This window comes from Danio rerio, chromosome 20 (genome assembly GCF_052040795.2).
Source record: "Danio rerio strain M-AB ecotype USA chromosome 20, GRCz13ab, whole genome shotgun sequence".
Lineage (NCBI taxonomy): Eukaryota > Metazoa > Chordata > Actinopteri > Cypriniformes > Danionidae > Danio > Danio rerio.
In genome coordinates, this window is record NC_141040.1 from 52,788,614 (window position 1) to 52,802,174 (window position 13,561).

General features: G+C 36.5%; 1 protein-coding gene across 3 annotated transcripts in view; it reads right to left on the reverse strand.

Annotated features, from left to right (window-relative positions):
* Nucleotides 1-13,241, reverse strand: part of xrn2 (5'-3' exoribonuclease 2) — an 83,451-nt gene extending 70,210 nt beyond the window's left edge. For 2 of the 3 annotated variants that reach the window (XR_015517457.1, XM_087296365.1), the window contains exons 1-8: nucleotides 12,978-13,139; nucleotides 9,649-9,776; nucleotides 9,455-9,566; nucleotides 8,235-8,346; nucleotides 5,158-5,216; nucleotides 4,986-5,075; nucleotides 1,082-1,154; nucleotides 883-933 (exon numbers count right to left, since the gene is read on the reverse strand). Coding sequence is in view for 2 of the 3 variants with exons in the window: in XM_087296365.1 (XP_087152491.1) it covers nucleotides 883-933; nucleotides 1,082-1,154; nucleotides 4,986-5,075; nucleotides 5,158-5,216; nucleotides 8,235-8,346; nucleotides 9,455-9,566; nucleotides 9,649-9,776; nucleotides 12,978-13,052 (700 nt within the window). In the remaining variant the exon portion in view is untranslated. 3 annotated transcript variants of the gene reach the window in all.
* Nucleotides 13,242-13,561: the final 320 nt, after the last annotated feature.

A 13,561-nucleotide genomic window follows, 5' to 3' on the forward strand; every position in this document is an offset into this window, starting at 1 on the left:
AACGCCTGCAGCTCACAACAAATGTGGAAAGTAATTTGCGCATCATATTTAACAAACCGTTTACTGCTAATTTTATCATTTTGCTCACATGGATAATTGAATATTAATTAGATGTCATTACGCTGCTGTGCCGTCAGCTAATCTTTGCATTACTGATCATGATTTTGGGAATCGATAGATCTGTCCTTCACAACACGCGCAGCAATCTCAGATCAGTTCATCCAGACATTTTTATCTGATTTGCGAACTTGAAGAACCCAGTTACATCAGCTGTCAAGATTAACAGATCCAGGACCTGCCAAATCATCTTAGATCATTTAGGCAAGGTACGGACAATGGACCCCAGGATTAAAAAGACAATCAGGGCAGACTTTTTCAGGGCAGAGCAGTTTTATTAAATTGTTTTAGCTTAATAAGAGAAAAAGAAAGAGATATAGATCACAAAAAAGATAAGTACAAGGGGGAAAAAAAATGCATAAAAAGCAATTTAAAAAAAAAAAAGCACAAAGAAACAAGAGAAAGAAAGATTGCAAGTAGGAAAGCAAGTTAAAAAAACAAGCAGGAAAAAGCGAGCGAAAAATCCCCACAAAGCAAAGCAAAAAAAAAAAAGATTAAAAAAAACAAACAAGCAAGCAAAACTAAAAAAAGAGAAAAAGAGAAAGAAAAACAAGAAGCGAAAAAGGAAAAAAGCAAAAAAATAAAAAAACTAGCAAAAAAATAAACCAAGCAGAAAGAGAAAGAAAAACAACAAGTGCGGAAAAGAAAGCACAAAAAAACAAGCGGGAAAAAAAAACAAGTGAGCAAGCAGGAAAGGAAGAGAAAAGAGAGGGGAAAAAAGCAAGAAAGAGAGAAAGACTGAAAGGAAAGAAAGAACTCCTTTACCATCAGCTCCGCAGAGACAGTGATGCGTGTTTGGGTCATGATTTGGCTGACCTGGACAAAAATAAAAGAGACACATTAGACAAGACAAGACAATTTCGACATGAGTCATGACCCACACAAAGAATTTCTACTGACAATCTTAAATCAATTCTTGAAAAGTCCTTCACAATAGGACCATAATGCAAAAACTCAGCTCTACCTCTCTGTCTCCTGATGTAATCCATAATTTTATGCTCTCCTTCACCAGGAACGCTGGCATCCGACAGGAAAACCTGCAGAACAAAGCATGCATTTGTTTATCTATAACATCCAACAGAGGAAGAACATTGAACAAAAGATTTATCTAGAGCTAATCTCAGGTAACAATGACGATATATTAATCCTATACAACAAATAATCTTATTTTCGCTTTAAAATGTAGATTTTGCACTGGAAAGCAAAAATTAAAAGCATTTTTACATAAATCATAGAAATAATTAAATACAAATAGTTTGTTACACCTCAAAACATCATTTCAACCCTCTTGAAATGAAAAAGCATGCAAATGATACACTTTCACTCTGTTATGGTTAAACTCAGCAGTGACTCTACAAATGACAAGCGTTCTATGGCTTCTGCTTAACAATAATTGAGACTCAACATATAATAATTGAGACTGCATATCTTGCGATGTGACCATTGCAGATGTGCACACTGTAATACACAAACTGGATTATGGCTTAACTGGCTGGTCTGGAATACTGCATATTGGTTCCCTGATTCATCCAACCTCACTCATAAGACCATTACACAAACACTAGACTGCAAGTATGGATGCTGGCAAAATAGGAGTATGCCCAGTGAGTGTTAATGGACAGCAGGGTTGGGAAAAATTGCTATATTGTTGTTGAGTGTCTTATGATACAACTAACTAGCAATAATTTACCAGTTTAATAATTCATGTAGTGATCATAAAATAATTAGATATTTTTTTCTGAGCTAATTAAACTTAAAAAAAAAAAACGGTGTCAAAGAGGAAACATTTAGACTTTAAAAACACCACAAATGACTGAAAACCTTGGTGGAAATTCTGATTGGCTGTATTTTCCTCTCCCGGCTTTAGTGTTTTTCAGCTTTTGGTTCATCTTTAAGCCCCTACTGGAGAGATGGTGATTAAGGGTGCTTTCACACTAGCACTTTTGTTCCGCACCCAGGTTCGTTTGACGTCATAGTACAGTAAGTTTAGCTAGTGTAAACGTATCTTCTGAACTCGGGTGTTTACCCGTGAATCGTACCAGAGTCCGCCTAAAGAGGTGGTCTGGGGTACAGTTCATGCGAACTCTGGTACGGTTCACTTGTGGTATGAATGCAATCGTACCAAATAACGGAAATCAACCGCCGACTGTACAACAAACTATCATTTTCATAATGTTCGTTCTTGTGTGTTGCGTCACATTTTGTATCTTGGTGACAAGCGAACTGAGCCAAGGCAAACACAGTGATGTCTGCTCATCTCCTCAAAAACAGCTTCAGCAGACACTGCGTGATGTTCTGAATGTTTATAATAGTTTTGCGGCAGACAGACACGAGTTGCTTTCTGTAAGTCCAAAACTAAAAGATTCAGTAAAAGCAAATCAACCGCGATGTGCGGAAGTCTTTCCATTTTGGCGAATCACTTTCGTGACTTTGAACTAGGGTTGTAACAATATACCGGTATGACGGTTTACCACGATTTGAACGTGCACGATTATCATACCATGAACAATTGCATATCAACGGTTTTAACCCTTAAAGACAGAGACAGCCACCCGCGGCTAAAAATAAGTATTGCTCTTAAATGTTTAATAACTTTTGATCCGCTGATCCGATTCATACAATTCAAAGATTGGCATAAAGAAGAGAATCTCAGCTTTCCAGTGCTGTATCACATAACATTCGCGGACTTTCAGAGGCTCCGAAATCAGTGCGGTTACGTCATCAACATTTGACAACGCTGATTTGACAAAGAAACGCTCGTCACTGTGTCTCCGGACAAATCAGACATGATACATTGATGCATTATCCCTCCTCCATGCCCAGATTGGTTCAAACTCGCTATATCACAACCAATAAGCATAGGTTTCGCTTTTGTTTGTGGACCAAGCTTTTTGAACAACACGGAATGAGAGAAAGGCATACATTTATGCGCGGCTAAATAAAAGGCAAAAAAAAAGTTTTGCATGAAATAATTCTCATACTAAGTACTTTTGCATGCACAGCAGCACAGAAACATGACAAAACAGTGACACAGCAAAGACGAACTGCTGCTCTTGCTGTTTTCAAAAGACGCAAATGAAGATGCAGCTGTTTGTCTGCATTGCAGACAACCATATCCATAGACAACCATATCCTTGCTGGCACATAAAATCTAGGGATGTTCCATATTGAATCTAGTTTCGTTATGTAACTATTTATAGTATAGTAAATATTTATATCTATTTTTTACTGAGGATTTGCACCATGTTTATTTGGACTTTGACACATTATTTATTATTTTCTTATTTTTATTTGTTCATTGTAAGTGGTGTTGTTTATAGTAACTAAAAATATATTATTTGGAAAAAGTCAAATTTGCTTCACTGTTCTATTATTTTGTAACATACCGTATACCGCGAAACCGTCAAACCGTGGTATTGTTTTAGACGATTATCATACCGTGAAAAATTCATACCGTTACAACCCTACTTTGAACCTAGCAACAGCCAAATAACGGAAGTGAACCGCCAACAACGTTCATTCTCGTGTGTGTGTGTTACATATCGTACCTTGGTGACAAGTGGGACTGAGCCAGGGCAAACACAGTGATAATTTCTGCTTGTCTCCTCCAAAAACAGGTTCTACAGATGTTCTAAATGTTTATAATAGTGTTGCGGCAGACGGACGCAAGTCTGTATGTCTTTCTGTATGTCCAAAACTAAAAGCAGAATGACCGCGATGTGACTGTCACCTAGCAACGAAAACCAACCGAGAAGGTGGCTGGGTGGGATGGGGTTTAGATAAGGTAATATCGAACTTGGGTACGGTCCAGGCAAATGAAAAAAGTGTGAAAGCTCCCTATGATCAGATTTGGATAAAAACCACCTGTGCATGCAGCACACAAATACTTGGCACATAAAACTATTTTAATAAATTGCACTTCTTTGTGATATGGATAATGCATATTATAGCAATACTGGTCATTTTCCAACATATTGTGCAGCCCTAGTGGACATGTATTGCGCCATTTAGGGTGTATAATGTGGACAGGGAAACTTTTTTTTTCGTTGAACACAAAAGATATTTTGAAAGATGATGGAAACCTGTGACTAGGCCCACACGGAATCTGCGCACGCAGAATTCCACAGAATTCCAGATTTTTAGCCCATCATTAATTCTGTTTATTTACTTGAGTAAATGTGTGTAAATCTAAATTTATTTAGTTTCTTTAATTACAGTAATATTATTGAATAACATGAAAATGTTTTCTGATTTATGCATAATGCAGTTTGTTCAGTAATAAAAATCTTTTAGTAGATATATTATACGAGAGACTTGCTTTGTTTACAAAATAAAGTGAATCTAATTAGATTTGCAATTTAAACAATAAAAGTTAAAAAGGTATTACTTTTTTTTTTTCACATATTAAGGTTTTAGTTATGATACTCCCAAAATAATTCAGCAGAAATAGCAGAAAATGTGGGCAGATTTCATCTGGCCCTGCCTGTGACTATTGACCTCAATAGTAGGGAAAACAAATATTATGAAAGTCAGTGGTTACATGTATTCAGCCTTCTCCAATATATCTTCTTTAGTGTTTATCAAGAAGCTCACAGTACTCAGTAGGTTTGGAACGACTTGCGAGTAAATAGGAAGTACATTTTCAATTTTTGTGCAAACTGTCCCTTAAAAACAGAGAAATTGCATCATAAACTAGTCATCTTCAGCTGGTCCATGTATCATGCCTTTTTGGTTGTATAGTGTGGATGGAAATATAGTATAGAAATATTGTATAGTGTTCAAAAATCCAGCAAAAACACCAGTCTGGACAAGGAAACGCCATTTAAAAAATTAAAACCCTAGTGTAAACAGCACTACATTTGACATACTGTTATATTGCGCCATCCAGGGTCATTGGTCAGTCTGTCTGCAACATAATATCGCAGACATTTGGCCAGGTTATCCATGAACTCGGTCCCCTAAACAAAGAAAGAAAAGCATTAAAGCTATACAGCAAAAGCAGAGGGAAATGTAAATGCTTAGAGGACATGAAACACTTACAGGTGTGATACAGTTACTGTCAAAACGCTCTTTAATTTCCTCAGGTGGAAGGTAGCCACCTATAAAAGAAAAAAAACACCATCATAAGAAACCAGAACGCGTCACAAAGATCAAATCTATATAGTGCTTAGGGCTAATATGCAACCAAGTGATAGTTCATGGTTTCTGCTACATCCATCCTTCCATGGCAGGACACCACACCAAAAATGATCCCACCACACCTACATTACAGCTTCTCATTCAAAACATTCAGGCGTTAGTTTTTAATAGCGGATTATCATCGCAACAAAACATATTCAAATGTAAGTGAATTATAACAGCGCAAACTTTCCTGTAATGGTAGTAAAGCACACTGACACACTGACTGACTGACTGACAAGGCTGCGCGATGCATGAGGCCAGCAAACCCAATGTCATTTTCAGTTATGATGAACAGTTTCCATAATTACACTATTTATAGATAAAGGTCTATGGTTTTGCATGCAATGACTTTATCTGGCTGGAGTTTATAGCCGTTTCATTTTACATCAGGACGCATTAATGCCGCTTTGTAGGTCTATTGGAGACATTCATAAATATTCCTAGCAAATCTAATAAATGTTGGAGACATACTTGTTACATAAACACACAAAATCGCACTTCAGCAGTGTTTATTTAAGAGTGCTCAAGAAAATCTGCACTTGAGCAGCGTATATTTGAGGGCATGCAAGAAGTTGTGCACGACGAGAAGAAATCAGCACACAAGCAAAGAGATTCGCATGCTCGTATTACATAAATGTGATCTCGACTTGTAATACTGCCCTCACAACATTTATAATTGAAATAGCGATATAGATAGTTCGTAGATCTGTGTAAAAGGCCTGCCGCCACAGCTGGAAAAAAATCCTAGAGGAAACACTGTAGTCAGTTAAAAAAAAATATAATAATACAAACAAATACAAAGAGGAAACAAAAATAATACTTAAAGTCTTTTGATGATACATTGATGTCTTTTGAGACTGTACTATCAATGTTATTGCAAACTGCATCGTTTTTGCTCATTCCTCATTTTGCATCAGAAAGTTTGCTATCCAGATGAAGACCTCAGTGCATCGTCAAAAGCCACAGGTATTTAAGGTCATGTGAAGTGCTTAGAATAAAAATGCTAATTTCAATGTATGATGTAAAGTCCTGGAGAGCCGGTGTCCTGCAAAGTTTAGTTCTGACCCAATCAGACACAAGTGGGCTAGCTAATCAAGCTCTTACTAGGCTTTCTAGAAACAGCTTGCCTCAACACACCTGCAAAAATTAAGCTAAAGTCTGCAGTACACCAGCCCTCCAGGATTGACTTTGGACACCCCTGGTTTAGTTTTTAATCAGAGCTCTGCCAGTGAGAGGTTGAGCTCAAGCACATCAAAAGAAAGGCAAATGAGAAGCGTCTTGTAGGGGGCGGGGCATGTCAGATACTAGAGAGCATTTGATTGGTCAAGATTTGATTTGACCAAAAAAAAAAAAAAAAAACTAACATTCTGATACTAACATCTAAAAACGTTATTTTTAATTTGACGAGACCTTTAATTTTGTAATGCCTGTATATTTTTTTAGAGACTGTGTCCGTCTCCATTGATTATTATCTTACGATTAACTAAAAAGAGTGGTTTCAGCTAAAAATCATCTTTAATATTCTACAAAGTCACCTAGATCAGTGTTTCTCAACCAAGTCCCTGGAGGACTACCAGCTCATCACATTTTCCAGGTATCCTTAAATCAGGGGTTTTCAAACTATGGTGAACAAAGATGTGTCACGCAACATCACATAGCTGCAGCTGTATTTACATTGCGGTGAATCAAAACCAGTACGATTGACGGCAATAACTCAAAAACCTCTTACCCTAAAAATATCTAGTGTGTTTCCTACAAAAAGACAAAGCTGGTGATGTTTCACAGCTATCTTTTTCTTTTTTTCGCTTGACATTGAGCACTTCTCCGTTTGAGCCCTCGCAATCTGCGTTTAGCCGGTAGAGCTCGTGCTTAACGAAGCTCTCAGTAAGGGACCGTCGGAAAAGTGCTTGTTATCAAACAAAACACAATGAGAGATTCATTTGCTGCTCTTCACTAAATAACTATAGTAACTTTAATTAATATGCAAATACAATTAAAAGTGAAATAGATTTCAGAGCTTTATTTAATTTCTGGATAAGCCATTGATTTTAATAGGCTAAAACTTTTATTTCATTGTCAATATTTTCTAATGTTTGCTATGTATTCTATCATTTGAAGCTATTTGTTGTCCCATATTTTTTACATCCCAACGTTGACAGATTGCTAATCAATAAATAGCTAAAGTGCTATCTGTTAGTTTTAACGTCACCTCATGTTATGGCAGGGCATAGGTGTTATGGAAAATCGTAATAGTAATGTAACTACCCCATCATTCCTTCCTCAAGCAAATGTGTAAATATTAGATCAATTCAGCAGTATTGTAAATTGCACTGGCATATTTATCTGATGCTTTCCCAGCTTGTAGTAGTCGATCAAAAAGCTATTTAGTTTCTTATGACTACACTAGCAGTGGAATTTACTGCGATGTGACGGGGCTTGATCATAATCCAGGGGCTTGATCAAAGGTTGATCATATTCTCTTCTAAAAAATCTTTTTCAACAAATTAAATGATCAGAGTTACAGCCAACATCCCACAAAAATCACTTTGAGCCTCATTTTATGCATTTTAAAATCGCAAAATCCAAAATGCCGCTCACCATATCTTTTTGACTGCTTTGAATGGATACTTTTTTTTACCCATTTTTCCATATTAAAATATTAAGGTGGGTCTTGAGATTAAATTACTTGGTGGGTACCTAGGTGGGTCCCGAAATAAAAATGTTTGGGAATCCCTGCCTTAACACCTGATTCAGATCACCAGCTCATTAGCAGAGACTGAAAGACTTGTAATGGGTGTAACAGACAAAGGAGATATCCAAACATGTAGTGTTGGTGATCCTTCAGGAACCTGGTTGAGCAACACTGACCTAGATCTTGGATGGCCAAAGATTTGTGAATGGTCGTGCATCAGCCAAAGATATGCAGTATTACTTACCTCTCTCAATCACTTCTTCTCTCATTTTTTGTTTCTCTTCCGCAAGCTCCACTCCTTCCTTAGACGCCCGGAAACGTCTGGAACGCTGTTGGTTCATTTTAGCTCGAGGAGCCTGAAAAAAAATTAAACAGATGAGCAAAGAGAGACACTATTGATTTACAATGTGCATGTTTTGTGTACACTAGAATCTTATGAAGAAATTAAGGAATATACTTTATTAGTTAACACAGAAATTTAATTACTTGTAATTTTAGGAAACCTCAGAAGGAACCATGTAGTAACATTTTGCATTGAACATCATTATAACTAAACAGGCACTGAGACCAAAAATATTTCAAACAAGCCTCAATGCGGCACAGGACAAGATTTGATTGTGACTTCGGGTTCATGCTGTTATTCTCGGTCCACGAGACTGCCGCAAAATGGATATAATACACATAGATGAAAGCAAAAATAAAATTATATTTATCCAAGCACGGAAGAAACAAGAATGCATTAAGATTTTTTCAGACGTGATGCGGATGAACGACTCACCGCGACTTTAAGACTTTTTTTGTGAAAGCAAGAGAAAATCTTGTGGCAGTGCTGTTATAAAGAAGTCTCAAATGACCAACAACTGAAACACATTTTATTCCAGAACATTTGAGCTGGTTTCAGAATTCTTTCATTTTTTTCTTCTGTTGTTTCATTTTTACAAATCATTTTATTTAACTTGTTTGTTAATTGAATCTAGTTTTGTTATTTAGTCTATTATTTTTATGCAATAGTTGCAAACTAATTTGCTCGGAGATGCGGCTGTGCCCTTATGTGCAGCTCGCACTTCAACTGCTGCAGCAGAGACAGAGAGAGAGCGTGCAAGAGAGCCATCAGAACAATTCATTTTTATCCGAAAGTGCCTGTCAGGTGATGTTGACCTGAACAGTTAAAGCTTTCAAATTATTTGTAGTTCATTTATTATTAAATGATGATGATTAAAAATAGTAATACTATTCATTTTATTCAATAATGCAATTAAAACATGCAATAGATTTACATTAATGCAAAATGAGCTAAATATCGTATTCAAAAGAGTCATAGGTTTTAGCTCTCTGCGATATTTTTGCCTATCGTCGATACACGATACTATCGTCTATCTGCACAACACTCATACCAAATACTCAACATGCAAACCTGCTGTATTGTGCTTACTGTAATCATGCTTAATAATGGTTGATACATACCACACCATCAATTGCCATATACAGAACCCGTCTTGGTCGAACGATGTTAAAGAGACGGTCGATATATTCAAAAATGGCAACCATCATCTCATCTTCATTTTTTGGTGCTGGCCTGCAAATGTGTAAAACCACATTTACATAAAAGCAGATCAATTTATTAATATTGGAATGTGAACAACATGCGAGAATCTCACTTGTCCTCGGGATGAGTGCATGGATGGATAATTCCGTTCATGTCCAGATACAGGTTGTCAAACTCCACTTCATTTGGGTTGGGTTTGCTGGTATCAACTGGAATTTTAACGCCATTGTACTCCTTGGCCTGAAATAAAAAAAGAATTACAGATTTTTGCATATAAAACTATTTTAAACAAACAACCGACATAAGCTATAGTTTAGTATGAACAAACTAGTCACTTTTTAACAAAGAATCACATCCTAAATTTGAAGTGAAATTTTTCTGATTGGGACTTGAAACACCTGGTTACGTCTAGAAGGGATACAGCCGTGACAGGAAGTTAACAATGTTGAAAATAATAATAATAATAATTCCTGACATTTAAATAGCGCTTTTCTGGGCACTCGAAGCGCTTTACACATAGGAGGTGAATCTCCTCATCCACTACCAGTGTGCAGCATCCACCTAGATGACGCGATGGCAGCCATATTGTGCCAGCCAATGACACTGATGAAGCCAATTAGGATATGGGGATGGTTAAGAGGCCATGATAGACAGAGGCCGGTGTGCAAATTTGGCCAGGATGCTGGGGTTAAACCCCTACTATTTTTCGAAGGACATCCTGGAATTTTTAATGACCACAGAGTCAGGACCTCAGTTTAACGTCTTATCCTAAAAGTCCCCATCAATATACTGGGGTGTTAGGACGCACACAGACCGCAGGTTGAGCGTCCTCTGCTGGCCTCACTAACACCACTTCGTAAAAATCATTATTTTTTTAAGCATTAAAAGGACACTATTTAAAAAAAAGAGATAACAAAAGGTAAAATTAAGGTTTAAATAAAGAAAAAAAAAGGATAGTTCACATAAAAATCTATCAATTTATTTAACCCTCAGAAGTTGTTTATTATTACGTTTTAATTGAAATGCATTAAGCTATTCAGAGTACTTACATATGCATTCTTGCACCCATGTTAAGTGGGCAAATTTGGCAAGGGTGGGGGGTGCGAAGGGATTTTTAATGACTTTTTAACATCATCCGAAAAACAGTGCTCACTGAGCAGTATAGAGTCCCCATCAATATATGGGGCATTAGGACCCACAGACTGCAGGTTGAGTCCCCCTGCTGGCCTCACTAACACCACTTCCGGTGTTGCGGTCTCCCATCCAGGTACTTACCAGGCACAGCCCTGCTTAGCTTCAGTGGGCGACCATGTGAGAGTTGCAGAGCAAGTTGCCGATAATGATTTATATTATTACTACTAATACAATTACTGCACAACAATAGTTCATGTTATACACTATTGTGAGGGGTAGGTTTGGAATTAGGTAAAATTTGTATTATATTTGCACATTCAAACAGTTGCCTTAATAATGTCAATTGCATAAAAGTAGGGCTGGGCTAATAAACATTATACCGAATCGAAATAAAATGTATGTCAATAACAACGATAAGCTCTGCACTTTATATTAATCTAAGAGCCAATCACACAGCAGAAATGTGCAACAATGGGAATCTAAAAGTGTAGATATTAGAGAAGAGGTGCACCAAATTTTCAGCCTCCGAAATGTTATGCCATTTAACGGGCCCTTTAATTTTTTTTTGGCTTCAGTCATTGTTGGGGTAATTCTGGAAGCATTAACAACTTATTTTGATGTGTGTGTGTGTGTGTGTATGCATGTATGCATGTATGTATGTATGTATGTATGTATGTATGCATGCATGCATGCATGCATGCATGTATGTATGTATATATATATATATATATATATATATATATATATATATATATATATATATATATATATATATATATATATATAGCAATGTCATTTATGCCATATCCCCATCCCTAAATAAAAGTATTATCTGCAAATTCTAAACAGCTAAATCATATTATCAGCCTATGACTACCAACGTACAGCATTGTTCAGTCAATTAAATAGTGCAAATGTTATTTTGAAGTAACAATTACATGTGATTTTAGACAGTATTTTAGTAGTAGCTTGGTAATCAGTATGGGAACTGTTAAAATGAACAAACTTTACCTTAATAGGCTTAGGTAATTGGTAGGAGATTAAGGTAAAGTTGGTTTTATATTCGCTTATTCGTTCATTTTAACAGTCCCCATATCATTTACCTTGGTACTTTGAATATTCAGTAAAAAAAAAAAAAAACCTTGCAGTTATAACTCCAAATCAATCTTAGCACCATTTAATTGACTGTAAACTGTGTTGTAGGCTACTTTGATAGTCATCGGCAGCTAATATGTTTTCCTACTGAATTTGCAAAAAATACTTTTCTGAAATTGTTTTATTAATAAGAAAGTCATTGTACGAAAATAAAACCAACTTTACCCCAATTTTAGTACTTTCAGGCAGCATTTGAACATGAAGACACCTCAAACTAAAGATAAGCATACCTCAAAATCACCACGTAGATACCTCAAACTGAGAATAAAACACCATAATGGTTTGACACAGGGGTGTCCAAACTCGGTCCTGGTGGGTCGGTGTCCTGCATAGTTTAGTTCCAACCCCAATTAAACACACCTGAACCAGCTAATCAAACTCCTAGGTATACTGGAAACATCCAAGGATGTATGCTAAATGGAGCAAAAGTTGGAGCTAAACTATGCAGGACACTGGCCCTCCAGGACCGAGTTTGGACTCCCCTGCTTTAACAGTATAACAAAACTGAATATTTGATTTCAACAATGCTGATTTACAGCTAGAAAAACCAATGGATGTGTGAATATAAGACCAACTTTACCTCAATTGGTAAGTTAGGTGTTAATAAAATGCCATTTAAAGGGTAATTTAATAAATAACAAACAATTATTGTTATAATAACTGTGTATACGTTACTGTGATGGGTAGGTTTAACTTAGGTTTGAGTAATAAAACGCAATGAATAAGTAATTTAACGTTATTCGTTTAAAAAAAAATCATTGTTAACTTCTGGCCGCGGCTGTATCCCTTCTAACCACAACCACGACTGGCTGAAAATCTGCACAATTCTCTATGATTGGTTGGTCGTTCAAGCAGCCTCACACATAAAGGCAGCCTAAACATGTTGTCTAGTTATTAAACACTAAAGGTGTTTGAAACACAGCCAAACAGTAGGTTTGTAATTGCACCGAACTCGTGCTAGCTCACAAATACATCATCTAAATACGTTAAAAAGCATAAAAAATCCGATAAAAACAAAATGAAGCAAACATTACCAGATTTAAGTTTGATGACTGCAACGTATACTTAATACAACTATTTCAAGCAAAACTGACTGATTAATTACATCAATAGCTGTACATAATCAACAAACATGCAGATGCGCGTGCCCACCTTCTCTTCCAGGCAGTGCACAATTATCGACGGATACTTCCGACTCAACCAGCGGAAAAACGCGGGGACTCCCATCTCCCGTAAAATTCAGCACTTTTGAACAAAGGAGCAACTTTAAAAACGATTAAAAACAGTGAAACACGCAAAGGGATGAAAACAGCTATCAAACACAGCGCACGCAGCTTATTTACCCAGCAATGTGCGTAATTTCCGGGTCATCAGGAAGTGACGTTAACGCGCCACGCGGTGGTAACAAGCGAATCGCATCCATGATTGCGCCTCCAGATGAACAACAATGAAGCTGTAAAATAACAAAAAACAAGATCCTGGAGCAAATAAATGGTAAAAAAAAATAGTAATAGGCTAATATATGTTATATATGTATATGTATTTAAATCTTACATTTTCATTTGATTTTAGTTAAAGAGTTAATAATTTGTTGGTGAGTTTTTAGCATTTATATAATATCTTTAATAAATAATGGCCTGTTTATTTGTAAATTTCATTCATTTTCCTTTAAGGGTTTAGTCCCTTTATTCATCTGGGGTTGCCACAGCGGAATGAACCGCCAACTTATCCAGCAT